Source organism: Sciurus vulgaris (assembly GCF_902686455.1).
Source record: "Sciurus vulgaris genome assembly, chromosome: 14".
NCBI lineage: Eukaryota > Metazoa > Chordata > Mammalia > Rodentia > Sciuridae > Sciurus > Sciurus vulgaris.
Genome location: NC_136475.1, coordinates 83516757 through 83542322, shown reverse-complemented (window position 1 = coordinate 83542322; position 25566 = coordinate 83516757). Strand labels below are relative to the sequence as shown.

The window sequence follows — 25566 nt, the reverse complement described above, 5'->3', positions numbered from 1 at the left end:
GTTCTCAGTGTCCACACTCTGCATCTTTGTGCCTGGCTTTCCATCAGGAAGCGGGGCCAGAAGGGGAACCCCTCGGAGCTATAGGCACACACCTCCAAGACTCGAGGCCAACATCGTCGGGGATCCATGGAGGTCTGGGTTGTGTAATCCTCATGGCCGAAGCTGCCCTGTTGAAACACAGAACTGGGGGGCTCTAGCTGCATTCCCATTGCACACATGGGGCTCAGGAAAGGTAAGGCACCTGCTTAGGTCTCAGTGACAGCACTTCCTCAGACCTCTGGTTGTGGGGAACAGCACTTAGGTTCAGGTAGGTTGGATTCGGCCCAGAGGGCTCCTACATCTAGGTCACAACACTCAAGTTCTACACCCAAGGATCAAGAGTATACCACACAGGAATTTTTTCCCCCAGAATTTCTCTCCTAATATGCAGATAATATGGGGTAGCTTGGTCCATACTAGCTCCCAGTTATCCAGAGGAAAGGACCAGCCCCTTATCTGTGGGTGCAGACACCAACCCCTGTCCTGGGAGTTGCCCCCACACTCAGAGTCCTGGGCCTGGGTCTGGCTGACAGGGTTTGGGGCACAGTGATGCCTGAAAAGGCCATTAGTGCTTGGAATTCAGAGCAGGTTTCGAGGCACTTTGGTTTTCTGCCCTGGCTCTGGAGCTTCCTGGTTCAGGCCCTCCCTGGTGTACCCCATTCTCCCAAGGCCTGGGGTCTTGGTTCTGGACTGGGCTTTTGGTTCTGGACTGCACTGGGCTGGCTCCTGCCCCCATTTGCCCCTTTCTGGTACCCAATGCTGGACATGAGGTCTGTCCTGATCTCACCTTTTATCCACTGGGAAGCTTCCTGATGCTACCTGCCCACTCACTTGAAGTGTGGTCCCTCTGTGGTGGGTGTCTCTGCTTCTCAGTTCCAGCTCTGCCAGTTGCTCCTTGTGGCTTCCAGCTCTTGAGGCTGTTGAAAGCTGGAGGCATCAATTGGAGCTTCTGGGGTGAAGGGCCCTGGCTGGGGAGACCTAGCAGATCCCTCCATTCCTCTTGCTTTCAGGCCTCTTGGTGTTGCCTTGACAGCAGCCTATCAGAACCTGCTGGACAGAGGGGACATGCAACTGGCATAGTTCCAGGCCCGCAGCACCAATCAGAGAAGTGTGGGTCTATGGCTGACTCAATAGCTAGGGACAGCACCAGGTCCTGCCCACCTTTCCTTGGCAAACTCACGTCCAAACTCCAGACCTTCGTGCAGGTGTGGTTTCCTCCAGGCAGCTTTTCTGGACCAAGTTCCCTGCTATGGGTTCCCACAGAAACCTGCACACACTGCTGTCCAGGGCCAACTAACCGCAGTAGAATGGCCTCTTCACACATCTGCATCCTTATTTGGCAACAAACTTCTAGGAAAGAGAGATGTGTCTATCAACTTTGGTAACCCTCAGGGCTTACTGCAGAGCTCAGTAAGTCTTTGCTGAACTTTCGGAGTTGTAAGGTGTCTAGAGGGAAGTTGGGGGTTCAGTGGGAGCAGTGGTTTTGCTCCAGGCTGTTTCTTATACTGAGATTCCCAAGACTGTCACTTTTTTCTTTGAAAATAACAATAAGCAACCTTTAGTGAGCACTTGGCAGGCACCCAGCATGACTCTTTACACTGCTCATGTACCAACTCATTAATCTTCACTGACTTAAGAACTGAGGTGCAGGGAGATTAGGCCACTTGCCTGATGTCACACAGAAAGTGGTAAAAGAAAAATCTCCCAAGTATGTGGCCTTAGGCACCATGCTATTTGCCCAAGGACAGTTGGAATTAGAAAAATATGGCAAATGTGTGATGTTGATGATGATGATGATGATACTAAGGCTACCGATAAAACATTACCTCTACGGTGCTGCCTTCCCAGCACGCCCCCCGCCCCGGAGGGAATAATACCTTGTCTATCTTGGAACAACTGAGCTTCCCAGCTCTCCAAATATGTCCTAGAAGAGTGCCCCGTATCTTTGGGTGGGCATGTGGCCCAAGTTGGACCCATCAGTGTCCTTCCTGGGATTGTTCAGGTTGGTACAGGAGAGAAGAGCAGGTCTCTTCAGAAGTGAGGTTGACTCCTGGCTCATGGAGAACACAGCTCGACGAAGGAGGACCCTGAGAGGTGGGATGAGAGGTGAGGGGAGAAGGCACTCCCTCCCTGTCTTCAGCTGTGAACCCCTTTGACCTCACCTGTGTAATGTTGGGTCTCTCACACTGTGACTAAACTAACTAGTATTCACTGACAAGGTCCTTTCACAGGTCATTGCTTTGGAGACTAGCCCAAGGAGGCAGACGGGGCAGTATCACATCTCCACTGTTCAGAAATGGAAACTGAGGCTTGAAGCAATTCAAGGACCTGCCAGGCAGCTGGTCTGTGACAGAGCTGGCAAGGAGCCAGTGGTTCTCCTGTTGGTCAGGGTTCTCTCTTTCCTTTAGCCTTGTGCCCTCAGGAGGCTCCATGGAGAGGTGGGGCTTGTCCCCCCACCTCCCTCAGCAGCAATGACCTGAGGCTATGAGCTGGCCTTGCTTCCACTCCGTCCTCTAGTTTTGACTTGGGATCTATTCAGAGGGAGGAGGCAGGGAGGAGGCACAAGGGTGGAGATGGTCCCTCCTGCTCTGCCCTTCCTTCCTACCACAGGATCCTATAGAACAGAGGGATGCCTGGGAGCAACCAGGGAACAGCCACACGAGTGCCTGCCTGTGGTATAAACAGCTGGGGGACCACCAGGTTGGGAACCAAACCCCCCCAGTGCCTCACCTCCTCCTGGATCCTCCTAGGGTCTGCTAGGAAGCTCCCCTTCCTGCCAAACCAGATTTGAGGTTCTCTCTCTGGTCTGGACAACAGCATAGGGAGGGGTAGTGGTTGGAGAGGACTTCTCCAGCCAGGGAACTGGAAAACCTCTGGGTCAGGAGTTAGCGCTCCATCCTGGGGTGGCCCAATGCCAGTAGCACCTGCTCTTCCGAATCCGAGTTTAGACTCTTCTTAACCCCTGCAAGAAGGGCAGGAAGCCTGAGGGAATTTCCCATTTACTGCTGGTGTCACTACTGTCTGAGAGGGCCACTCTCCTGTGGTTAATGTGAGCTGTGACATCCCCCATCCTCCCCTCAGGCCAACTCATGTCCCCTACCTGGGCTATGGTTAGAAAACTGGACTCCCTCAGGGTGGGGTGGGGTTGTTGGGGGAGGAGGGACAGCCTGTCTCTAGGTTTGCTTTCCTTACATGGCCTGGGCTGAAAGCAGTCTTTCTGATAACAGCAGTAGTGGCCTGCCTTGTCAGTACAGCCTGCCACATGCTATGCCTTTGACTTCACTGAACCCATTTAACAAAGAAAAAAGTCTGAAGCCAGAAATGGTGGTGCACGCCTGTAATCCCAGTGGCTCAGGAGGCTGAGGCGGGAGGATTGCAAATTCAAGGCCAGCGTCAGCCAACTTAGCAAGGCCCTAAGCAACTTAGTGAGACCCTGTATCAAAATAGAAAACATAAAGGGCCGAGGATATAATTCAGTGGCAAAATACCCCTAGGTTCAATCCCCAGTAGAAAGAAAGAAAAGTTGGTGTTCCAAGTACAGCAAATAAAATAAAGAGGATGCTTAGCGTAATTTGAATTTTAGGTAAATGATCAATAGCTTTTCAGCATTAGTATGTCCTTGTATTTTATCTATGAACCCCAAAGGTGTGAGTTGAAGTGGCCCATGTAATCCTGTGACAGGCAGTGAAGGATACCAGCCAAGGACAAGTTGCACCTCATGGCCTGCCAGATGCCAAGGGTGGCCACTGCTCACCCCCTTTAAGCTGTGGGATGGCGGTAGAGGGGGATAAAGATTTAATCTTCACAAAGGAAGCAGAACCTCTGAAGCAGTGATTTCCAAGCTGGTCACACCCCAGCAGCAGCATCTATAATGGTTAGTTTTGTGTCAATTTGACTGGGCCATGGGGTGCCCAGATATTTGGTTAAAGTGTATCCATGAGGGGCTTTTGGATGAGATTATGGGAGTATGGGGCAGTGATAGCACACTTGCCTAGCAGGTACAAAGCTCTGGGTTCAATCCCTAGCACTGAAGCAGACAAACATAAACAAAAAACCAACTTGCTGAATCTGTAAACTGAGTCAAGCAGATGCCCCTTTTCAGTGCAAGCAGTCCCCATCCAATCAGTTGAAATTATGAATAAAACAAAATGCTGATCCTACTCCTGTCTGATGGCCATTAAGCTGATTTTTTTTTTTTTTTTTTTTTTTTTTTTTTTTCTGCTCTCAGACCTGAACTGAAACATTGGCTCTTCTTGAGTCTCAAGCCTGCAGACTCTTGGCCTGGAGTGACATTTGCTCTCTAAGTTTTCTGGCTGCAGATCTTGGGTCTTGTCAGCCTCCATAATCATATGAGCCAATTCCTTATGATAGATAAACATGCACATGTACACGTCTCTATTGGCTCTGTTTCTTTGGAGAACCCTGATTAGCCTAGCATCTTGGGCCTTGTGACAAATGCACATTTTCTTAAGACAAATGGATCAGAAACTCTGGAGGAGGTTACCAGCAATCTGAATTTTAACAAACCCTGCAGGCAATCCTGCATAAATTTTTTAAGGAGCATAACTCTCAGAATTTCACATGCTGTATTAGTCTCTTATGGCTGCTGTAGTAAAATATACTGAGTGGCTTAAACAATAAAAAATTATTTTCTTTCAGTCAGAGGCTGGAGGTTTAAGACAATGTGACATCAGCATTGGTTTCTGGTGAAGTAGTTGGTTACCTTCTTTCTGTGTCCTCAGATGACCTTTCCTCTGTGCATGTGCTTTCCTGGTATTTCTTCCTCTTTTTCTAAGAACACCAGTCCTATTGGGCTAGGGCCCTGCCCTATGACCTCATTTAGCCTTAATTGCCTCTGTAAGTGCCTATTTCTAAATGCAATCATGTTGAGGGTTAAGACTCCCAACCTATGGATTCTGAGGGGGCATAGTTCAGTCCATAATTCAGGCCTACACATTTCTATTGCTCTCAGGACAGAATAAATTCCTTTACACTATCTACACACCCTGCATGATCTGGCTTTTGCCTGTTCTCTAGTCTCATCTGGCCAGCTTCCCCCTTTCCTCTGTTGCTTCTCAGTTCCTCAAGTGTACAGGCTTCTTTCTCCTCTTGGACCTCAGTCCATGCTCTTTCTTCTGCCCTAGATGTTAGTTCCCTTTTATAACTTCCCCCACCCCATAAGGCTGCAGAATGCCTATTTGTTCCTCAGGATTTAGGAAGTTTCCCTCGACCGTAACCCAGGTTGGAGTTTCCACTTAGATTTTTTCTGTGTATGCGTCCCTTCTTCTGCAACACCTAAGAGCACAGTAATAAAATATCAAACTCTACAACTAATTGCTTAATGCTTCTTTCCCTTCCGTGGAAAAAGCACCAAGAGAGTAGGAACCATATGTGTTAGGTTCCCTGGAACCTAGCACACCAGGTGCTTAGAAAATACTCATCGAAAGAATTCACAAAGGTTTAAGGTAGATTCTTTGTGGTATTTTTAGATGAAGAGAAGAACCAGTAGCTATCAATAATTTAAAATCCATCCCTCTGTGAACACTGTCTAGCCAGGAAATCCAGAGACATGGAAATGATATCATCCCTATCTATTTTGGAAAGTTCACGAAGACTCTAGCTACAAGCACAATGGTGAATGGTAAAGTTACACTTCTGTCCAAATCACTCAGTCATGGGAAATTGTTTTCAAAGATGTCTGAAACAAGCCCTCCCATACTTCTTTGCAGAGTCTTTGCTTCTCCTTCCAACAAGAGAGGAATCCAATTATCTTCTCAAATCTCCACTGGCCTTGTGACCTGCTTTGGCCAACAGATTCAGTGGAAGTGATGCTATTTGGGCTCTGTGCCCTGCCCTGGGGAGTCCTGATGGCTTGTCTTCCACTGTCACAGAATACCACCCTGAGACAGCGGTGCGAGGAAGCTGGTTAGCTTGTTGGAGGGTGCAAAGCCACATGGAGAGGGATCAAGGTGACCCAGCCAACAGCCAATACCAACTTCTAGATGTGGGGGTAAAACAACCCTGGGCCTTCCTGCCCAGACAACCCAGCTGAAACTAACATACGACAGAGGCCAATAGAGAAGCTCCTAGAACTGGGAAAAGAGCAGATCTCTGTTCTGTGGTTTGTTACCCAGAAAAGACTGACGGATATCAGTCCTGATTTCCGAATGATAAACCCATTTCCCCATCCCTAAACCGTGGTGCCTCCCTTCTGTTTCCTAACGGCCACACTCAGTGTGACTCATCAGAATTCTCCAAATTATCTCTTTCCAACCGTAGGTACAAAGGAGAAGTTGGACAAGATTAATGATTCACCTCAAGGCTTCTAAGTGTGACTCTTGCTGGGCCTGGATGAAAGGACATCTTCAGGGACACACTTTTTCTTTTTTCTTTCTTTTCTTTCTTTTTTTTTGGGGGGGGGTACTGGGGATTGAACTGAGGGGCGCTTTACTACTGAACCACATCCCAGCCTTTTTTTTTTTTTTTTTTAACATTTTTAAAAAAATTTTTAAAGTTTGAGACAGGGTCTTACTAAGTTTCTTAGGAACTCACAAAATTGCTGAGGCTGGCCTTGAATTTTCCATCCTCTGTCTCGGCCTCCTGAGCTGCTGTGATTATCTGTACATTGGGCTTTCAGGGACACACTCTTGCTGAAAGGTGTTCACACTTGCTCACCTAGGACAGGAACCCCCAATGTAGAAGCTGGAGACAGTGTCTCTACATATCATATACCTCCTTGGCTGGCTGCAATTCCTAAGCTTGTAGAGCAACCCTGGATTTATGTCACACAGAAAGCTTATGACATAGGTACATGTTCCAGAATCTCTTCCACATGTACACCCATTGGCCTATCCAATGGCAGCTTCGGTCTCTGTGGCACTGTATCCAAAAAAACAAAAACAAAGAAAAAAAACTTGGAAAAACCCCAAATGCCCCACAGGAGAATGAATAAGTATTTATAAAATGGAACATGATACAGATAAAATGGATAAAGAGGAGTCACCTGTATTAACATAGCTGAATCTAGCTGGGGTTGTGGCTTAGTGGTAGAGTGCTTGCCTAACATATGAGGCACTGGGTTTGATTCTCAGTGCCACATATAAATAAATGAATAAAATAAAGGTCTATCAACATCTACAAAAATATTTTAAAAAACACATAGCTGAATCTCAACATAACATCATTGAGTAAAAATGGCAAGCTGTAGAAGTTACATAAAGCATGTTACTATTCACATAAAAGTTAAAAATATGCAAAACACCACCAGATGCTCTTTAGGATACAGTCACAGGTAGTAAATGTATAAATACATGCAGAGAGATGTTAAACAACACAGTCAAAAAAGGAGGCTGGGGAATAGGCTTGGGGAGGGTGAATGGGAATTTCATACGTACCTCAATGATTTGAAATTAGTACAAGAGCTGGCCACAGTGGTGCACACCCGTTTTTCAATGTGAACTCAATACATGATCCCTGGGAGAGTGCATGGTGTTGGCAGGATTTCTGGTACCCACTTGTGCCCAGTCGTCTCTCATCAGCCTTCACCACTGCTGTGCTTAAGGTACGAGGTGGAAACTCAGTGAAGACCTTGGGAAGCATGTGCTCATACACACAGGTTGGAAAAGCCCATGCAGAAGCCTGCTTCAGGAAGTGGGTGGGTGGCTCTGAAGAAGGGAAAGGAGGATGAGGGGGAGATCTAGGAAACTTACTTTAAGGAAGCAGTGAACACAATGGTACTTGCAGCCCAAGGGCTCTAGGACCACTTCTGTATAAACAGGCAAGTGGAAGCCCCTCACATGGAGAAGTAGCAGTGGAATCGCACTAGCAAAAAGAGTTTTCTAGTGCTCATCGGAACCAACCCTGTGGTAAAACACAGTTGCTGTCCACCAGCAGATTGCTCATGGAAGCTAGTTTCAATATTTACTGACTGTGTAACCCTAGGCAAGTTATTTAAGCTCTCTAATCTCTGCTTCCTTATCTCTAAATTGTGGGGATAATAATAGTATAATACAAATACAGCTGGGCTGCCTTGATTGAAGTTCAGTTCAGGGTAGCATCCACACAGAAATGCAGTTAAAAAAAAAAAAAAAGTCTTGATGCTGGGCTTGGTGGTGCGTGCCTGCAACCCCAGCAACTAGGGAGGCTGAGGCAAGATGATTGTAAGTTCGAGGCCAGCCTCAGCAACTTAGCAGGGCCCTAAGTAATTTAGCAAGACCCGTCTCAAAATGAAAAATGGAAGGATTGGGGATGTGGTTCAGGGGTTAAACACCCCTGGACTTAATCCCCAGAACCAAAAAACAAAAACGAACAAACAAAAATCTTGAAAAGAAATGTAAATGTATATAGATCTCTACCAAAGAGGTGGCAAAGGGAGCTACTGAGTCAAATAGCCAAAATCCCCTAAGTATCCTCTTTACCCCAGAGCCTTGTCCTCAAAGCTGCTCCTCTCCCAAATGTCACCCCTCTCTTTTTCACATCTCTGTCCTGGGCTAGCTCCATCCTCTCACCTCCACTTCTCTTTGGACCCCCTTTCTGAACTTCTGGACCAGTTGCTTTCTTCTGGGTGTTCGTGGCCCTTTAAAACATACACTGGGCTGCACAAGGTGGAGCATGCCTGTAACCCCAGCAACCCAGGAGGCTGAAGTAGGAGGATCACAGGTTCATAGCCAGCCTTAGCAACTTAGTGAGGCCCTAAGCAACTCAGTGAGACCCTGTTTAAATAAATAAATGAATAAATGAATACATAAATAAATGGACTGGGGATGCAGGTCAGTAGTAAAATGTCCCTGGGTTCAATCCCCAGTACCAAAAATAAATAAATAAATAAATAAATAAATAAATAAATAAATAAATAAATAAATAAATAAAAATAAATAAAATGTGCACCAGTTCAGCCTCTCGGCCCCTTTCATTCCTCAGCATCACTGATGGTCACAGCAAAGGGCCTGCGATCCAGCAGGCAGACCTAGAATCCATCTGGGAAAGGGGATAAGGGAAGTTGGCTGCTGAGAAAGGCCGGCTCTCCATACCAATAACTTTGTCCCTGTCACAATTGTTGTGAGGCTAGCTCACGTACATGCATGAACACATAATTAATCCTCAACTGTTAGTGATTATTATTTTTTTTCTTGGGAGTGAGTACTGAGGTTTGAACCCGGGGCACTTTAGCACTGAGCCACATCTTAGCTCTTTATTTTATGTTTTATTTTGAGATAGTCTCACTAAATTGCTTAGGGTCTCACTAAGTTGCTGAGACTGGCCTCAAACTTTTGGTCCTCTTGTCTTAGCCTCCAGAACTGCTGGGCTTATAGGTATGCACCTCTGTACCTGACTTGTTAGTGATTATTCTTATTAGAATTATCCATCAACATTTGTAGCTACAGTATTTCAGTATTATTTATTTATTTGTTATTTAGTATATGTATTAGTAATATAAGTGTTTTTATTCCTCGGGATTTGATTTACTTTGTTTGCATTCCAGAAACATTGGCCAAAAGTTTAACAGGAAATTCTAAATCCAACTGTGGTCCAGAGGTTGTGGAGCACTGTCCATCTGGGATGAGCCAGCGTCTCAGTGGTTCAGTGTGACAAGGCACACTGCTGTAGCCAGCTCATGGAGATGTGAGGGAACTGCCGGCTTATCTTTTCTCAGGTGTGTCCTTGTGTGCTGACCGGACTCCAGGGGGATCCATTTTTTTTTTTTTTTTTTTGCTGCTCCATATGGACTTTCTGGGGAAGCTTAGCATCTACTCTACCTGGGTAACCCTGGGGGTAGCCCTTGGCAGCAGAGCCTTGTCCCATGGCCACCTGACTGGCCTGTCTCCAAAACTCAGCAGATGTGAAGGGACGATCATGAGACCATCCCTAAATGATTGTGCCCTGACCTCAGTAGTGTACTTTAAGGACACAGACAAATGGACATGAACTCCCAGGACGGCCAAGGAGCCAGCAGACAGGGCCTGCAAAGATCAGCTCTGAGGACCACAACTGATTAACCTGGATAAAGGAGGACTTGGAGGGGAAGGGACCTCCCAGATGGTAGGGCTGTCCTGTGACAAGACAGCATACTCCTGTAGTACCTCTGGAGACCTAGAGACTAAGGGCAGAGCCTGGCACTTTGAATCAGGGCAGTGTGTTGGGGGACACTGTTTTCCCAGGTCAGTGGGGGCATTTGTGTGCCTGTTAATGGGTGGGGGCAGCACCAGCAGGTCCACTGACCCTCACTTAGCAGCAAAGACTAACAGTTACTGGGCATTTGCTATGTGCCAGGCCCTGTTCCAAGTCCTTTACGTGCAATGACTCATTTAAGTCACAGTGACCATTGGAGGAGGCACTACTCCCATTTCACAGAACAGAAACTAAAGCGCAGGAAGATGACGTGAGACTCCACGGCCAGTGCGAGCAGGACCCAGCAGAGCTCTGTGTGGCTTTGCAGGCCCCACACTCAATTTAACCACCACAGCCACTCTCCTGCAGGCAGAGCAGGGGAGGCCACGTCCAGGGCAGGGCTTCTCAAACCGTGATGTTTGGATGAATCACCTGGAGATCTTGTTATGATCCAGGTTCTGACTCTGTGGGTCCTGCAGGCTGGGGCCTGAGATTCTGCTTTCTGCCAATGTTGCTGGTTCATGGACCATGCTCGGAGTAGCAGAGGTCTAGGGGCCCACAGAATCCCTTCTACCTAGCTATGCCCTCAAGTCCCAATGTACCCAGGAGAGTGCCAGCCTTATGTGGCAGGAGGGGAAAGAGCAGAAGGGCCTGGCCCTGCGATGGCTTCAGGTCCCAGAGGGTTGACTGGACGTGCTGGTGGACCAGATCCAGCCTGCCAGTTTCCTCTCCCACAGCCCAGACAGGTGCCCTCCTTATGTCTTACTCAGCACACACACCCTTGATGGGCCTGACAGGTGAGATCTTTCCAGGGGCTGGGGACAGTATAGCTGTGACCTTGGCTACACAGGCTTTTCTCTGAGGTTCTCTGTGTGGAGAGGAGGTGGCATTGGAGAAAGTGGGAACATACTTACCTGTTGTTTTTGCAAATCCAAACCCTTCTCTCCATCCTTCCTCTGCCTGGATTGCCAGAGGGGCCTCTGAATCTGAAGCCTGCTTTGATCCTTCGAGGAGCACCATACTGCTACCACCAAATCCTTACGAAACAACATAATTGTCACCCTCTCCTTAAAACTCGCAGTACAGGGCTGGGGAGATAGCTCAGCTGGTAGAGTGCTTGCCTTGTAAGCACAAGGCCCTGAGTTCAATCCCCAGTACTGCAAAAAAAAAAAAAAAAAAAAAAAAACAACAACAACAACAAAACTCGCAGTACAATAACATATTTACATTGAAAAATTCGTTGACTCCCTGTTAAACTACTTACCTTCTCTACAAAAAGAGTTAATAGAGTAGGCCCCACTGCTGGCTCACAAAAAGATCTCTTTACAAGGTTGGCCTTTGCTGGTATCTGGGAACTTGGATTTCAGGAGAGTTCTCACCATGAACTGATAAGAATGGCTCACTGTACCTCAACTGTTTGTACAAATATTATGGTTGATGCTGAGCACCTGCTTTCCTTCAGGGAGACTGGAATTTGGGTACATGCCAGGCAAAGGGTGCTGCATGTGACCATTCCTGAATTAGTCATTGTTCTTCAGAGAAACAGAACCAACCAGAGATATATATGAAGAGAGAGAGAAAGAGGAAGAGAGAGAAAGAGAGAGGGGAGACAGGAGGAGAGAGAGGTAGGGAGAGAGAGTCAGAGAGGTGGCTAGCAAGGTCGAAATCGGTATGGCAGATTGGCAGGCTGGAAATTCAGAGTCAGTTTTGAGCCCAAACACTGCAGGACAGTGTGCTTGGAAGGTTCGCTCTTATTCATACAGAAACCTCAGACTGTTCAGCCGATTGGGTGAGACCCACTTACATTATGGAAGGTAATCTGCTTTACTCCAAGCCTACTGCGTTAAATGTCTGTCTCATCCTAAAAACAAAAAGCCAAACTTCACGGCAACATCTAGGCTGGTGTTTGACCAAATATCTGGGCACCACGGCCTAGCCAAGTGGACACGTAAAAGGAACCACCACAGTCCCCCATTAGGATCCTGGGCACCTTGTCTCCAGTGAGCTTCCCTGGTTGGCAGCAGTACTCATGTGTTGCTGCGTCTCATTGCTGGGGAAATTGTGTCCTGCTCCGCTAGCAGAGAACACTGAGGGTTCTCAAAAAGAACAATGGCATCTATTCCCCCAGATTTCACCCCAGGTCTCTTTTTCCTTTGCTGATTCTGCTTTGTGTCTTTCTGCTATAATACATCATAGTTATTCAGTCCTATCAGTTCTCCTAGTGGATCATCAGAACTAGGGGTGTTCTTGGGGACTCCTGACCCACCTTTGGATGCTCTGATCTGGACCTGGTCAGTCTCTCCAGTCCCAGGAGCTGCCTCACGCCCCTCCTCCCTGCATACTGAGCCATCTACCCAGTACCTGAATACACTGCACCATCTCATGCCTCTGTATGGGGAATGCCGTTCTTCTCTTGGCCTGGCAAGTTCCATGCAAACATCAAGACAGCTTGCTTTGGTTACCCAGTGCTATGGAACAATTCATTCCCAAACAAAGTAGCTTAAGACAGCAACATTTCACTATTCATCATGGTTTTGTGAATTGGTTGGCTGGGATTTTAGAGTAGAAGGTTCTAATGGTCCCACCCCACAGAAGTAGCAGTGGGTGCTGGCCACCAGCTGTTAGCTTAACTGAGGCTAATGGCCAAGGGCGATTTTTTTCCATATGGGTTTCTCCACATGGCTGACTGATTTCCTCAGAGCACCACAGGAAGGTTCCCAGAAAAATTATTCTGAAAGGGCAAGCCTGGGTGTGTAAGCTTGTGTCATGCTCGCTGATGTCTCATTGAGGCAAGCTAGAGTGTGGCCAGGCTCGGAGCCATCAGGGGCGGAGACAGCAAGAGATGAATACTGGAGGGTGTAGCTCACTGGAGGCCACCGAAGTGCAACATGCCACTCAGTTCAAGCCTTCTTGGACCTCCTCAGTCCCTCCCCTGAGCTTACCCACCACAGCACTTACCATACAAGGCTGAAATAGTCTGGTTAATTGTTATGAATCTTCTGCTGTATTGCCACTTCTATTTATGGACTGGGGCTCTCTGAGGGTAGAGACTATATAAACCTCATTGCCCCCTGTGTTCCGCTCCTGGCCCAGAGTCTGTGGAGGGATGAATGATGGAATGAAAGCAACAAGGTCATCACCTCCTTCATATCCATTCTGTTTCCCTGTGTCATGTAGAATTGGGAAGTTCAGCTGCTGTGAGATGCCAAGTATCCCTAAAGTGTGGCAGTGAGGTCCTATGTCTAGGTCCCTGGCAGACAGGAAGCACCTAGCAAACATTAGTGGAATGAATAAGTGAATAGATGAGTACGTGAACTTTCTAGGTGATCACTGAAATTTCCAAGTTATGAATGCATTGGTTTCTTTCTTACTGTGATCAACGTGAGAAGAGATCACACAACTCTACACTCCCCAGATGTCCATCAAAGCTGTCAACCAAGGACATCTTCAGTGTTCTCCTCTCTGATTGTGGTCCCCAGGAAGGACAGCTTCCTGTGCTGAGCTGTGCTCCAGGTTTTGTGTGGTTGGAGCCTCCCCACGAATGTGTCCTCTGCTCCCCAGTGTCCTGGTTCTGAGCAGTGGCTCCTAATGTAGACGCTGCCTCATTCTATAAATAGCCACAGACACATCTTCAGTGGTAACACTTGGGAGTGTGGAAATCCATTGTCAATTCAGCTCCTCCCTATTGCAAAATTCTGACATCATAAGAGAACATAAGAAGTGAATCATTCCTGTATAAATACTTTGATTAGATCATTTGCTTTCAAGACTTTAAAAAAAAAAAGGAAGAGAAAAAACTTGGTGTTCTGTTCCCCTCTGGACAGGCACAGTGGGGTTGATTATCCATTCTTCCATATGCTAGTCCCTTCTCAGCTGTGAGAACAAATTATTCATTTTATTTTTTGATACTGGGGATTAAACCTAAGGGGCTTAACCACTAAGCCACATCCCAGCCCTTTTTATTTTTCATTTTGAGACAGGGTCTCCCTATGTTGCTTAGAACTTCCTTAAGTTGTTGATGTTGGCCTCAAACTTATGATCCTCGTGCCTTAGCCTCCCAAGTCACTGGGATTACAGATGTGCACCACCACGCTGGGTGAGAATAATTTATTCTTAAAACCACATTCTCTAGGTCCATCCTTTGGAGTGCTTTGTCCTTTGTATCTCAGTTTAAGCAATTCAAATAAAAGAAGATCTTGAGTAATAAAGTTTTTTATTGTTGTTTTATGAAAGGTTCTGCATTGTTTCATTTTATGGAAGGATAGACAGTATTACTTTGGACAGGTAAGCTCCCCTTAATACCCCCTGGGTACATTTAAACGAAATTCATCCAGCTCAGGGGCCACGAACTGGTTCTATTAGCCAAAGCTAGCCTGCCCTGCCTGTGCAGTTTCTGAACAACACAATGGTTTATTATATTTAAAATCTGAGCTTGTACAGCTTAGTTATGGCCTGTTCTCTAGTTCCCCACAGTTGCTGCCACGACCTAATGTCTTACATACTGGACTGCTTTGGTCCTCTGAATTTCTAACCACTAAGTTCTACTTATTTTTCAAACAGGGGAACTGGGACCAGAAAGGATGATTTTTGCTCAAGGATGTAGACCCCAGGAGTGGAAGGCCTCAAAAGTGGCTCCTGCAGCCTCTGGCACCTGGGTCCCTCCTCTCTGTTCCCTGCATCGACACGCCACTTTCCCAGGCTTTGGCCACAATAATAAATGCAAGTGCGATTTCAGCAGACACCACAGAACAGGCAGGCGTTTGCCTGGGCGGATTCTGTAATGACAGCACTTACGTAATGGCAAGTTCTGTGACCTTCCTCTTTCCTTTCTGCCCTCCATTCCTCAGGGCTAGACAAACCTCACACTCCTCTGTCATCAGGCAAACCTCCAGTGGGGAAGGAGGGACACTTTCATACTTCTGCCTATGGCTGCTTCTCCCTTCCTATCAAATGGCTCTGGGTGGATCCTTTCTTCACACAAAACCCACAGAGGAAATGTTTCAGATGGTGCAAATGGGCTCCATTTTTTTTTTTTTTTTGGCTGGAAAAATTCTACTTGATATTCAAGATCCTTGAGTGTTACCTCCAGCGTGAAGCTGTGGCCGTCCTTCATTTCAATATTTGTAATATCATGTGCCATAGCACATTTGTCTTTGCCCTGTGCCTGATCATTTGTGCATTCATCTCCTCTTCTCAACTCTCTCCTCTTGATCTGTGTTAGTGAATTGGACTGAGGTTCATCTGAGACTTCCTGAGAACAATCTGCATCCATCACTTTTCTGCCAAAATTGCAAAATGTGCAGATTTTGATTCATCCTCTGTCTCAAGGAAAATAGATTGGTGTGTATAGGGCAAAGGGAAGGCTTCCTCTTCATCCTTTGAAGGTTTGCTGAAATGGTTAACAGATTAGTGGGAGGAAAAGGCATACATGTTTCTTGAACGTGCCGGGAGAACATGGGAGTGCAGTTACCTAACAACCCAGCCAGGTTTGGAAACTTCAAAGCCTTTCTTTATAGGGCAGAGGGAGGTGGGGAATGGAGGTAATTTGGGGAAAATGACAAGGACATGATTTTGATTCTCTTCTTTTGGAAAGGAAAATAGATCAAGATACAAAATGATCCAAATCGTCTCTACTGTCCAGGAAAACACTGCCTAGTTTAGGATGAGAGCTGCACTTTGTGAGCAGGGGACAACCTCAGGGGAAGAGATGCAAAGGACCAGAGGCAGGGGGACTGGACAGCAGCCACTCAGCATGAAGTGAAGGGGGAAGGGGGGCTCCGAGTTGCCACAGAATGCAGTGTTCCTCTGGGTATCCAGGTCCTCTGAAAACCAGTGGTGTGTTTAGAACAAATACAAGGGAACCCAGGGGCAGAGGCAGAAGATGAACAGATTCCAGAGGGCTCATACAGCAGCCACTGTCTAGAAGGATGGTGTCTCAGGAAGAGCTGGGAGCTTCTGAGCTTCCCGACATTGGAGAGCAGCACTGTCCAGCAGAAATACAATGTGGGTCACACTTCTATATTTTCTAATGGTCACATAAAAAATGTACAAAGGTGAAAATAAATTTCGTAATATATCTAAATACATCTAACATTAAATCTCATGTATTTAGGAATAGACCCTCTATATCTGAAGGGTTATCATCTTGATATCTAATTTGTGTTAAAATGAACTATTTTACATGTTTTTTTCATCTAAGTCTTCCATGTCTAGTATTTATTTTATACTTAAAGCACATCTCCATTTGGATGCTAAATTTTTATGGAAAATAATCTGTTTAGATTTCATCAAATTTCCAGTTTAAAAGGCAGATTCACCTGCCCAAATTATTTTGTAGGTTTCCCAATATCTGAATCAAATATCAGTTTTTAAATTTAATTAGAATGAAATAATATTAGAAAGTCAGTTCCTCAGTGGCACTAATGATGTTTCAAGTATGCCACAGCCACCTGTGCTTAGTGGCTACTGTAATGATAGTGCAGTTTGGGACAGAGCAGGAGCTGAGACTTTACTCATTGTCCATTCCCCTTGGCCTAGACCTCTGCTGGACAGAGATAGGTCAGAGGTCAGTGTTGAACGGAGAGGTCTAAGTTTAACAGTCTAGTTATGGTGGTGCTCTGTGAGGCCAGCCTTCTCCTTTTCATCCCAGGATCATACTAGATGTCAATTTCCTAGTCAGAGAAGGACATTTGATCTGTCATTGCTCATGAATGGAGACCCCAGAAAACCCATGGGTGAATCAACCAGTACTGCCTCATTCTCTACAAGAAATAGTATGCAGAGTTCTAGAAGAAACTTCCCAATTTTTTTTTTTTTTTTTTTTTTTTGCGGTACTGGGGATTAAACCCAGGGCCTTGGCTTGCAAGGCAAGCACTCTACCAACTGAGCTATATCCCCAGCCCAAACCTTCCCAATTTTAAAGTTCACTGCAGACAGTTGGGAAGTTGAATTTTTTCTTAGAGACTTTAGTTACTACTTAAATTAGAAAAAAAAAAAAATGAAAAATTCAATGAGCATCTGAAATACCTAATGCAGTGTTGGTTCCCAGTAGCTGCTTAGGCATAAATGAATTAGTGTCATGTCTAACTACACCAGAGTATCCAACAATGGCTTTCTCAACTGGGGAAAAAAATCTGATTATTTTTTGTGGTTAAAGTTGTTTTACATTTCTTTACATCATAATTAGGGGGAAATGAAGCCCAAAGGTTTGTAAATGAGTGAGGTTATTGTCTGTATAAATATATACACAATGAATTTCTAAAGAATCTACTCATGAAACATTCTTTAGAGCTTTATATCCTGTGAAAGATTTTAAAATAAAAATATTCACAAAGTGCCTGCTTTTAAAGGTTTAAAAAATTATTGAAAACAACAACAAAAAACTCCTAATGATTGCCACAAGGTGGCACTAAAATCTAGTGAAAATTCTAAACTCTGGTCTGGTCTGAGGGGCAGAGAGTGATTTACAGGAGACACTGGGCAAAAAATAAACAAAGACCAAACATATTAGGTTGAAGATCGGAAATAAATTAATATCTTCCTTTCCCCTGAATTCCCCTCTCTCACTGGTGGGAATATGTTATACAATGAATATATATATATATGTTAACAAAATAAATCATTAAAATAACTTGTCTCATAGAATTAAAGTTTATCCCTGCCTTTCAGCAGCAATGCATGGTGAAGGGGGAGGGAAGAGACCGTGGCGCACGTCACCTAGTTTGGAAAAATTCACCCCCTGAATGGTTGTCTTTGAAGCAGGGCTAGTCAAAGTATCCGTGGGGGTTGAGGGAAAAGGAACACCAACAAAAGAAGTTGCTGTAGAACATGGATATTTCTATTTGTTTACTTTGACATTGATACTGCATATTTTTAGACCTTTAGAAGTTATTTTGATATCAAGATTTGAGCTTAGAACACCTCAGATAGTGTCTGAAAATAAGGAAACAAATGAATTTAACCCCTCTTCCTGATCCTTTGTATTTAAGTTTTTTAAAAAAACATATGGTACAAAGCTTAATTGTTTTCTTTTATAGTAATATTTGAAGCTTAAGGACATAGCCAAGATTCCCAGCCTATATTAAGACCAAGGAAAGCAGTGTTAACAATACAGCCATAAAAAGTTTTGACTAAAAGAAGAAAAATGTGTGTAGATAAGATTTTTCTAATAGGCTAGTGAACAAAAAGAAAAAAAAAAAAAAAATTCCAGAATGAAGCCCTAAATCAACGACCAACTAAACTATTTAGTTGGTGACAAACTGATTCCTTACATGTGAAACCAAAACAAAACCAAAAACATGGCCTTGCAGTGGAGCTAATCCAGTGTCAGAAAAGCACAGCATTCCTGGTCTTTGAATAAGATATTACTTCAGGTGGGCCAGGGGTTAGCTGCACTCATGTCTTATTTGACTTGATTATAGCTGAAGAGCTGCATAAAGATCTAGATCTTAACATATGAATTATATGTGAAAATGCCTGGACATAGCTGGCTGCAGGGATTTGGTCGGATGATAGTTAAAACAGAATCTGAAAATTTCAGCTGAGTTCTCAAGCATTTGGGTTAACTTTCTACGGTCATTTACAGTTTTTATTTATTTATTTAATTTTGAAATTATTATGTTGCTCAGGGTGGCTTCTAGCTCCTGGGCTTGAGCACTCCTCCTGCCTCATCCTCCTGAGTGTCTAGGGCTAAAGGTATGTGCCAGTGTACCCATACTTACTGATTCTTGCAGAAGGCCAGGCATTGTGTTGGGTCTTCAAGATGCTGAGATGAGGCAAAATCCTGTCCCCGAACCCAACAACTCAGAGTTGAGAGAGGGAGATGAAACTATGAGGCAATAACCTTGCCATGATATGGAGGGTCTCTCTGCAGAAAAAGAGAAGCATCCCATTTCTTCTACCCTGGACACAACTCTCTAATTAGCTGGTACTTTAGCCTCCATGATGGATTCTGATCTGAGTTTCAACTGTTTCTCCTTCAAGTGCAGTCACACTGAGTCACTGCCTGTTCTTAGAGTGTAGTGTATCCTACAATTTCCCACCTTTCCACTTGGTTGTTCCTCCTTCTTGGGAGGCCTCCCTGACTCTCTCTGCCTGCTTCCCATCTCTTCAGCCCATTGCAGTGGGTCGACTTAGATATTTCTAGACCAGAGGTTGGTGTCATCTCCTCTAAGAACAGGGAATGGATGAATGAAATCCTGATCCTGGTACATAACAGGAGACTACAGGTCTAGTAACCACCAGACACTAACTTGCTGTGTCCCCTCCTACAATCCTCCTCCACCCCAAGCCACTTTTGGGGGGGGGTTCAAGCCATTTCATCTGCTCAACAGGGTTTGGGGTAGTTGGATTCTCTTGTACTCTTTACCTCTGACAGTTCACTAGTTCAAGGACCAGGACCAGAATTAGTCATGCAGAGCTGGGTGGAAGCTGCCCTTCCCTGGGGTCTGTAAAATCCTCAAAGTAGACTGGCATCCATCTTCCTTTTTCATTGTCCTAAGGTGAGGCTTTAGGACAGTGCTCCTTCCTCTCATCTTCACCTAGAGACCCAAGTGGGGGTCTTGAAAGGGGTGGGCAGTAGGGCTTGGAGGAAGAGGCTGGGCCCAGGTCCACCCAATAGATAATCAACCTCTCTGGTTGCCATAAGGCGTGTACTGGTGAGCCGGCCCAGACCACAGGAGGGCCGACTCCGAAAGAAAGGAAAAAAAACTTTTGCCTGAAAATAAAAGTTTACACATGTGGCTGTTTACTTAAAAACAAAACCACTGTAGTAATCCTCCCCTCCCCCACAAGTTCGACCTCCACCCACCCCGCCCTCTCCCCACCCACCCGCGGGGAGTTTGCAAGGAAGCCGGGCAGCGAGTCGCCAACGCCCCACAAAGTGCACCCTGTCTCGGACCCGCTGGCCCAGACCCTGCGGGCTCCAGCCAGCCAGTGGGGCTTCTGGCACTTAAGCTGCGGCGAAGGCAAGTGCCCGGTGGCGACAGAGGCCCTCAGGGCCAGCCGCCGCGCAGACTCCCCAGTCGCCGCCTCTCCCAGCCCGGCGGCCTGGGCCGTCAATCAAGCTCGTCGGGCCCCGCCTTTGGGCTGCAGCAGGCGACCAATCAGAGTCAAGATCCGCAGCGATGAGCTCAGCCGGCTCGTTTCCCATTGGGCGGCTATATTAAGAAAGTGGCCGGACTCTTTAAATAGCGGGCGCTAGGGCCGCAGCCCGCATCTGCCACCGCAGTCAGGCTTTAGTCGCGGGTACTCCACTACGTGAGGCCTGGAGAGATCCGGGAGGGAGCTAGGCCGAGTTCGCAGCTCCAGCCACCTTTGCGCACAAAGCCGCCCACCCCAGGGCTGGGGCGAGAAGAGCGGCCACCGCCCCGGAGCAGCGCTGCGAGACTCCCGGTGCGCCCTATGCCCCCGCGCCCCCACCGCCCCCGCCGCGGCAGCCCGAGCGCACCGAGAGAACGCGCCACCGCGGGGCCTGGGTGCAGCTAGCGACCCTTGCCCCCAGCGCGCAGCCCGAGGTGAGCGGTGAGCGGCGAGCGGGACGGCAGCGAGGCGTTCGCGGGCCCCCTCCTGCTGCCCGGGCCCGGCCCGCTCATGGCGGCCATCCGCAAGAAGCTGGTGGTGGTGGGCGACGGCGCGTGTGGCAAAACGTGCCTGCTGATCGTGTTCAGTAAGGACGAGTTTCCTGAGGTGTACGTGCCCACCGTCTTCGAGAACTATGTGGCAGACATCGAGGTGGACGGCAAGCAGGTGGAGCTAGCGCTGTGGGATACGGCGGGTCAGGAGGACTACGACCGCTTGCGGCCGCTCTCCTACCCGGACACCGACGTCATCCTCATGTGCTTTTCGGTGGACAGCCCGGACTCGCTGGAGAACATCCCCGAGAAGTGGGTGCCCGAGGTGAAGCACTTCTGTCCCAACGTGCCCATCATTCTGGTGGCCAACAAGAAAGACCTGCGCAGCGACGAGCACGTCCGCACAGAGCTGGCCCGCATGAAGCAGGAACCGGTGCGCACGGATGACGGCCGCGCCATGGCCGTGCGCATCCAAGCCTACGACTACCTCGAGTGCTCCGCCAAGACCAAGGAGGGCGTGCGCGAGGTTTTCGAGACCGCCACGCGCGCCGCGCTGCAGAAGCGCTATGGCTCCCAGAACGGCTGCATCAACTGCTGCAAGGTGCTATGAGGGCCGCGCCCGCCCCGTCTGCCCCTGCCAGCTTGGCTCCCCCTCCCTGGCGCGTCCCCCACGAGCCGGGAGAAGGGGAGGCCCACGCCCCCCAAGGACCCCGCCTGACCACCTGGCTTCTCCTGGCTGTTCCGGTTGTCGTGCCGAGAATTGGCGTGGGCATCGGGTGCCCCCTTCCTAGTGTCTGTGTGCGTCCAGCAGTGTCACACAGGCCTGGACGCCCTGCTGAGTGCCAAGGGGTTCCTGAGCATCCTTTCCTGAAGAGCCAGGCCTCAGAGTGTGTGGTTGTGTGTCTGTTCTACCCCCGCCCCGTTTTCACCCCGCCCCCCGTCTCTGGTCCCCAGGGACACGGGGCGCAGGAGTGTGGCCGCGCCCCATCAGTTGTTCACCCCTAACCAACGAGCGCTGTGCTCCTATCTGTAACATAGACCCCGGGAACTGCGGGAGGGGAGGGCTGGGGAGGTTGGGGGGGGTGTTATATAAATATAGATATAATTTTATTTTCGGAGGTAAGATGGTGTTATTTAATGGTGGAGGCGAGTGGAATGACCAGGGCCCCAAAACAGCTCCAGCCCAGGCTGGATCCGGCGCCCATCCAAGCATGAACTGGATTTGGCCATCTTTCCAACCTCTGAAGAAAACATTTGCAATTGACTTGGGGCTGAGAAGGACGCAGCTTCCAGACACGGTGTCTCCTGCGGATCAACCCCCAGCAAACCCCTCACCAACTACTTGCTGGAGGAGGGGGTTGCGCTGTGGGGCTGTTTTTGCCATAAGCGAACTTTGTGCCTGTCCTACAAGTGAAAATTGTTCAGTCCAAGAAACTGATGTTGTTTTATTTAAAGGCTAAAAACTTTTTGTTAAAAGAATTCTTTGCACAATTGTTTTCATTGTTTGACACTTAATGCACTTGTCATTTGCATAAGACAGTAGCATTCTGACCATACTTGTATGCTGTAACCTCATCTACTTCTGATGTTTTTTAAAAAATGATGACTTTTAAACCAGGAGAGGGAAAAAAAAAACCCCACTAATTTTTGCTTTGTTTTCTTGAAAAAGTGGCAACACTGTTTGTGATTTTATTTGTGCAGGTTATGCACACTATTTTGATAAAGGAAGGTAAAAAGCATTGGGGTCTATTTAAAACTTTCTTTTTTTCACAAGGCAGCCTTTACAGCTCCGTGAAATTTTCTCTGCATCTCTGTACAGAGAATAAACCTGCCCCTGTTTTCTTTTTTCACCTCTCCTCCCAGCCCAGTGGTACTTCTACTAAATTGTTGTCTTGTTTTTTATTTTTTAAATAAACTGACAAATGACAAAGTGGTGAGCTTATGATGTTTACATAAAAGTTCTATAAGCTGTGTATACAGTTTTTTATGTAAAATATTAAAAGACTATGATGATGACATTTATAAATGGCTCCTGTGGTTTAATAGTGTATAAAGATATCTGAATTTGGGACAAGGGAAGAACTCTCCTTGGTCAGACCCTTTCTTGGTAGCAACTCCATTTCTCCTATAATAAATGATGACGACATTCCTTTGGGGGATGTGGGGTTGGGTGACTGAGGGAGACCAGGTTGTTCCTATCACATTCCTAGAGGAAGATGAGAGGGTTACTTGGATACCCAGAGCAAAAATTTTTGACCTACTTAATGTGTACTGAGTCCAGTTAGGTGAGGCCAAAGGTCTTGATTTTATTTCATCAGTATGTCTTAAAGATAGTCTTAAGTCTATTCTAGGGCTCTGCTTCTTCGAAACTTGAAAAGTTGCTATGTGTACATCTTAAATTTAGAAAACTTTTTTTTTTTTTTTTTTTTTTTTTTTGATAACTCATGTGGGCCGGGCTGGTTACTGGGTCCCCTTTAGATCTAGGAGTTAGACAATACCCTGGATGAGTCTAGACTGTAAGCTTTGGGGCTGGAGCTCCTGAGTGAAAGTGGGGGAGAGAATTCAAATAAGGAGCTGATTCTTTATTGAACTTTCATCTGAATATGTTTCTGGAAGGAGTCTAGAATGCTTTATTCCAAGGACTGAGAAGGGCCATATTATAGATGGAAGACGGGGTGTTTGACACTCAAAGTTGGAATAGCCCCATTTTGAGATTCAGTCATGGTGAACTGATTTCAGGTCTTTTGTCTGCAGTGGCTCTGGAATGTAGACAGGTTAATTTGTAGTTGGAGACCACATTGAAATCCTGCTGTAGGTATGAGGGCTCAAACCTGCCAGCTCCCAGAACCTTCCAGGGAAGGGAGTGCCAACCTTTGCAGTTTGCCTAAGAAGTGTGGTTTTTGTTTTTCAGCACTTTCTGGGTTTGGGGACTGTTTACCACCCTCTCCATCCGCCTCCCCCACTCAGGGCCCAGGCAGGGGAGGTCTCCTTTGAAGTCGTTTGCTTCAAAGCTGAGCCTTCTGTTTCCTAGTCTTCTCTCTGACTCAAGAGCTTTTGTGAGTGAAGAAAACCTGGTCAGTATTGACCTTTTACTGGCTCAAACATGCACTAATGGGGCCTCCAGCTCAGTTGGGCAGGAGGCACATTGGCCAACAGGGGGATTGTTTGGGCTCCACCAGGACCTGAGAGAGGGTGGGATGGCCCAGCTGGCTGCTGCTTTGAGCAGTAACCCCATTCCTCAGCCCTTTGGCTCCACTCACCTCCACCTCATCCCCTACTACTTTTTCATTGGAAAGACAAAACTTCCCATTGAAAAAAGCACAGTGTTTACTTACAGGTTTTACATAGCAAATTCTTCACAGCCAGCAAATCCTTCAGTACCAGGGAGTCCAGGACTCTGTGGGAAGAGCCCAGACTTGGGCCCAATGCCCAGAACTCAGCTCTGTAGCCAGCCAAGAGCCTGAAGATCCCACCTTCTGAAAAGGCCTTCTCCGGGTTTCCTGCCTGGTACCTATAGCTGTTTTTTTATGTTTTGGGGAGACAACCACCCAGTTGATGCATGGCAGTCTGAGTTATGCTTGTTTTAAAATGCATGGCATTTAATAATTCTGCCGGAACATACTCTTCTTGCCACATTAGGATCCAACTGGAAAATATAAAGACGAATTGCTGTAGGCTGGAAAATCAATTAGGAAAAAGAGGTAAAACATCTGGTGTTACTCTTAGGATATGAAAATTCATTTTGCACATTTAAAATAAATGTGTTGAGTTCATTTAATTGCCTGTTGAACTGTTTCGTGGAAAATAGTGGGGAGTTTCATTGATCCTGGGCATTTTACAACAAGGGGCATCATCTTGGGTTCTCTTTTAATCTTGCTATTAAATCAATATGGATTATATTTCTAAAGCCTTTTCCACATGTGCTTTAGTAGACTTAGAATGGGGTTTTAAAAACTTAAGTGTGATCAGAATCATATGGAGGCAGGGCTAGTTAAAACAGATTGCTGGTTCGAGTTCCAGAGTTTTTGATCCAGTAGGTCTGGGCTGGGGTTTAAGAATTTGAATTTCTAACAAGGTTCCAAGTGATGCTGATACTACTGATTTGAAGACTACACTTTGAGAACTACTGGCTTAGAATAAGTGAATGTCCTTGTCAATGCCCAGAGAACAGGGGTGGTTTCCATATTAAAGTAGATTGAATTCTGCAGGCTTATGATGTTTTGTCCTGCATAACTTCATTACCCCATGGAATACAAAGCTCTCAGCAAGCTTTCCTTCTAGAGTAAACTCCTATCTTCTCTTCCCCACATTCTTGGGCAAAAGGGGGTTGAATTCCCCTTCAGAGATTTAATCATGCCATTTCTGAATCCAGAATGAAACAGCTCTCTGTAATTCATGCAGCATTGGCACCTACTTTGTCAGCTCTGATGAGATGGGAATACAGATGTGAAAAGACACAGTTCTTGCCCTCCAGAAGCTGGTTTATAGCCCTGGTGGGTCAGGCAGCTGCAGGAAGGCACTCACCAGGCCTGGAACCTATTGGGCTCTGATAGAGGCACCAGGTGAGAGTGGGACAGGAGCCCAGGGTGCTTATGTTTGCCTGGCTTGTTGGAACCCAGGCATTTAAGGAAGAGGCATTTAAGCTGGGTCTTAAAGCAGGAGTGGGTGATGTGGGGATGGAGGAAGTCTTGGGGGATGGGAGAATGAGCCATCAATGCAACAATAATGCTTACAGTTTATTTTCACTTTGGTGGGACCGGGGCTCTGGGGAATAAAGCTCTTTTGGGTGAGAACTACTTTCTACTTTTAGCCCCTCTGGCACATATTTCTTCAATAAAGAAAAATGGTG

At 46.6% G+C, this 25566-nt stretch overlaps 1 protein-coding gene across 1 annotated transcript; it reads left to right on the top strand.

The window, feature by feature from the left end:
• Positions 1 to 20351: 20351 nt before the first annotated feature.
• Positions 20352 to 22385, top strand: RHOB (ras homolog family member B). Its single transcript, XM_079110790.1, has one exon. The coding sequence runs from the start codon at positions 20737 to 20739 to the stop codon at positions 21325 to 21327; it is 591 nt and encodes a 196-aa protein (XP_078966916.1). The 5' UTR covers positions 20352 to 20736; the 3' UTR covers positions 21328 to 22385.
• Positions 22386 to 25566: the final 3181 nt, after the last annotated feature.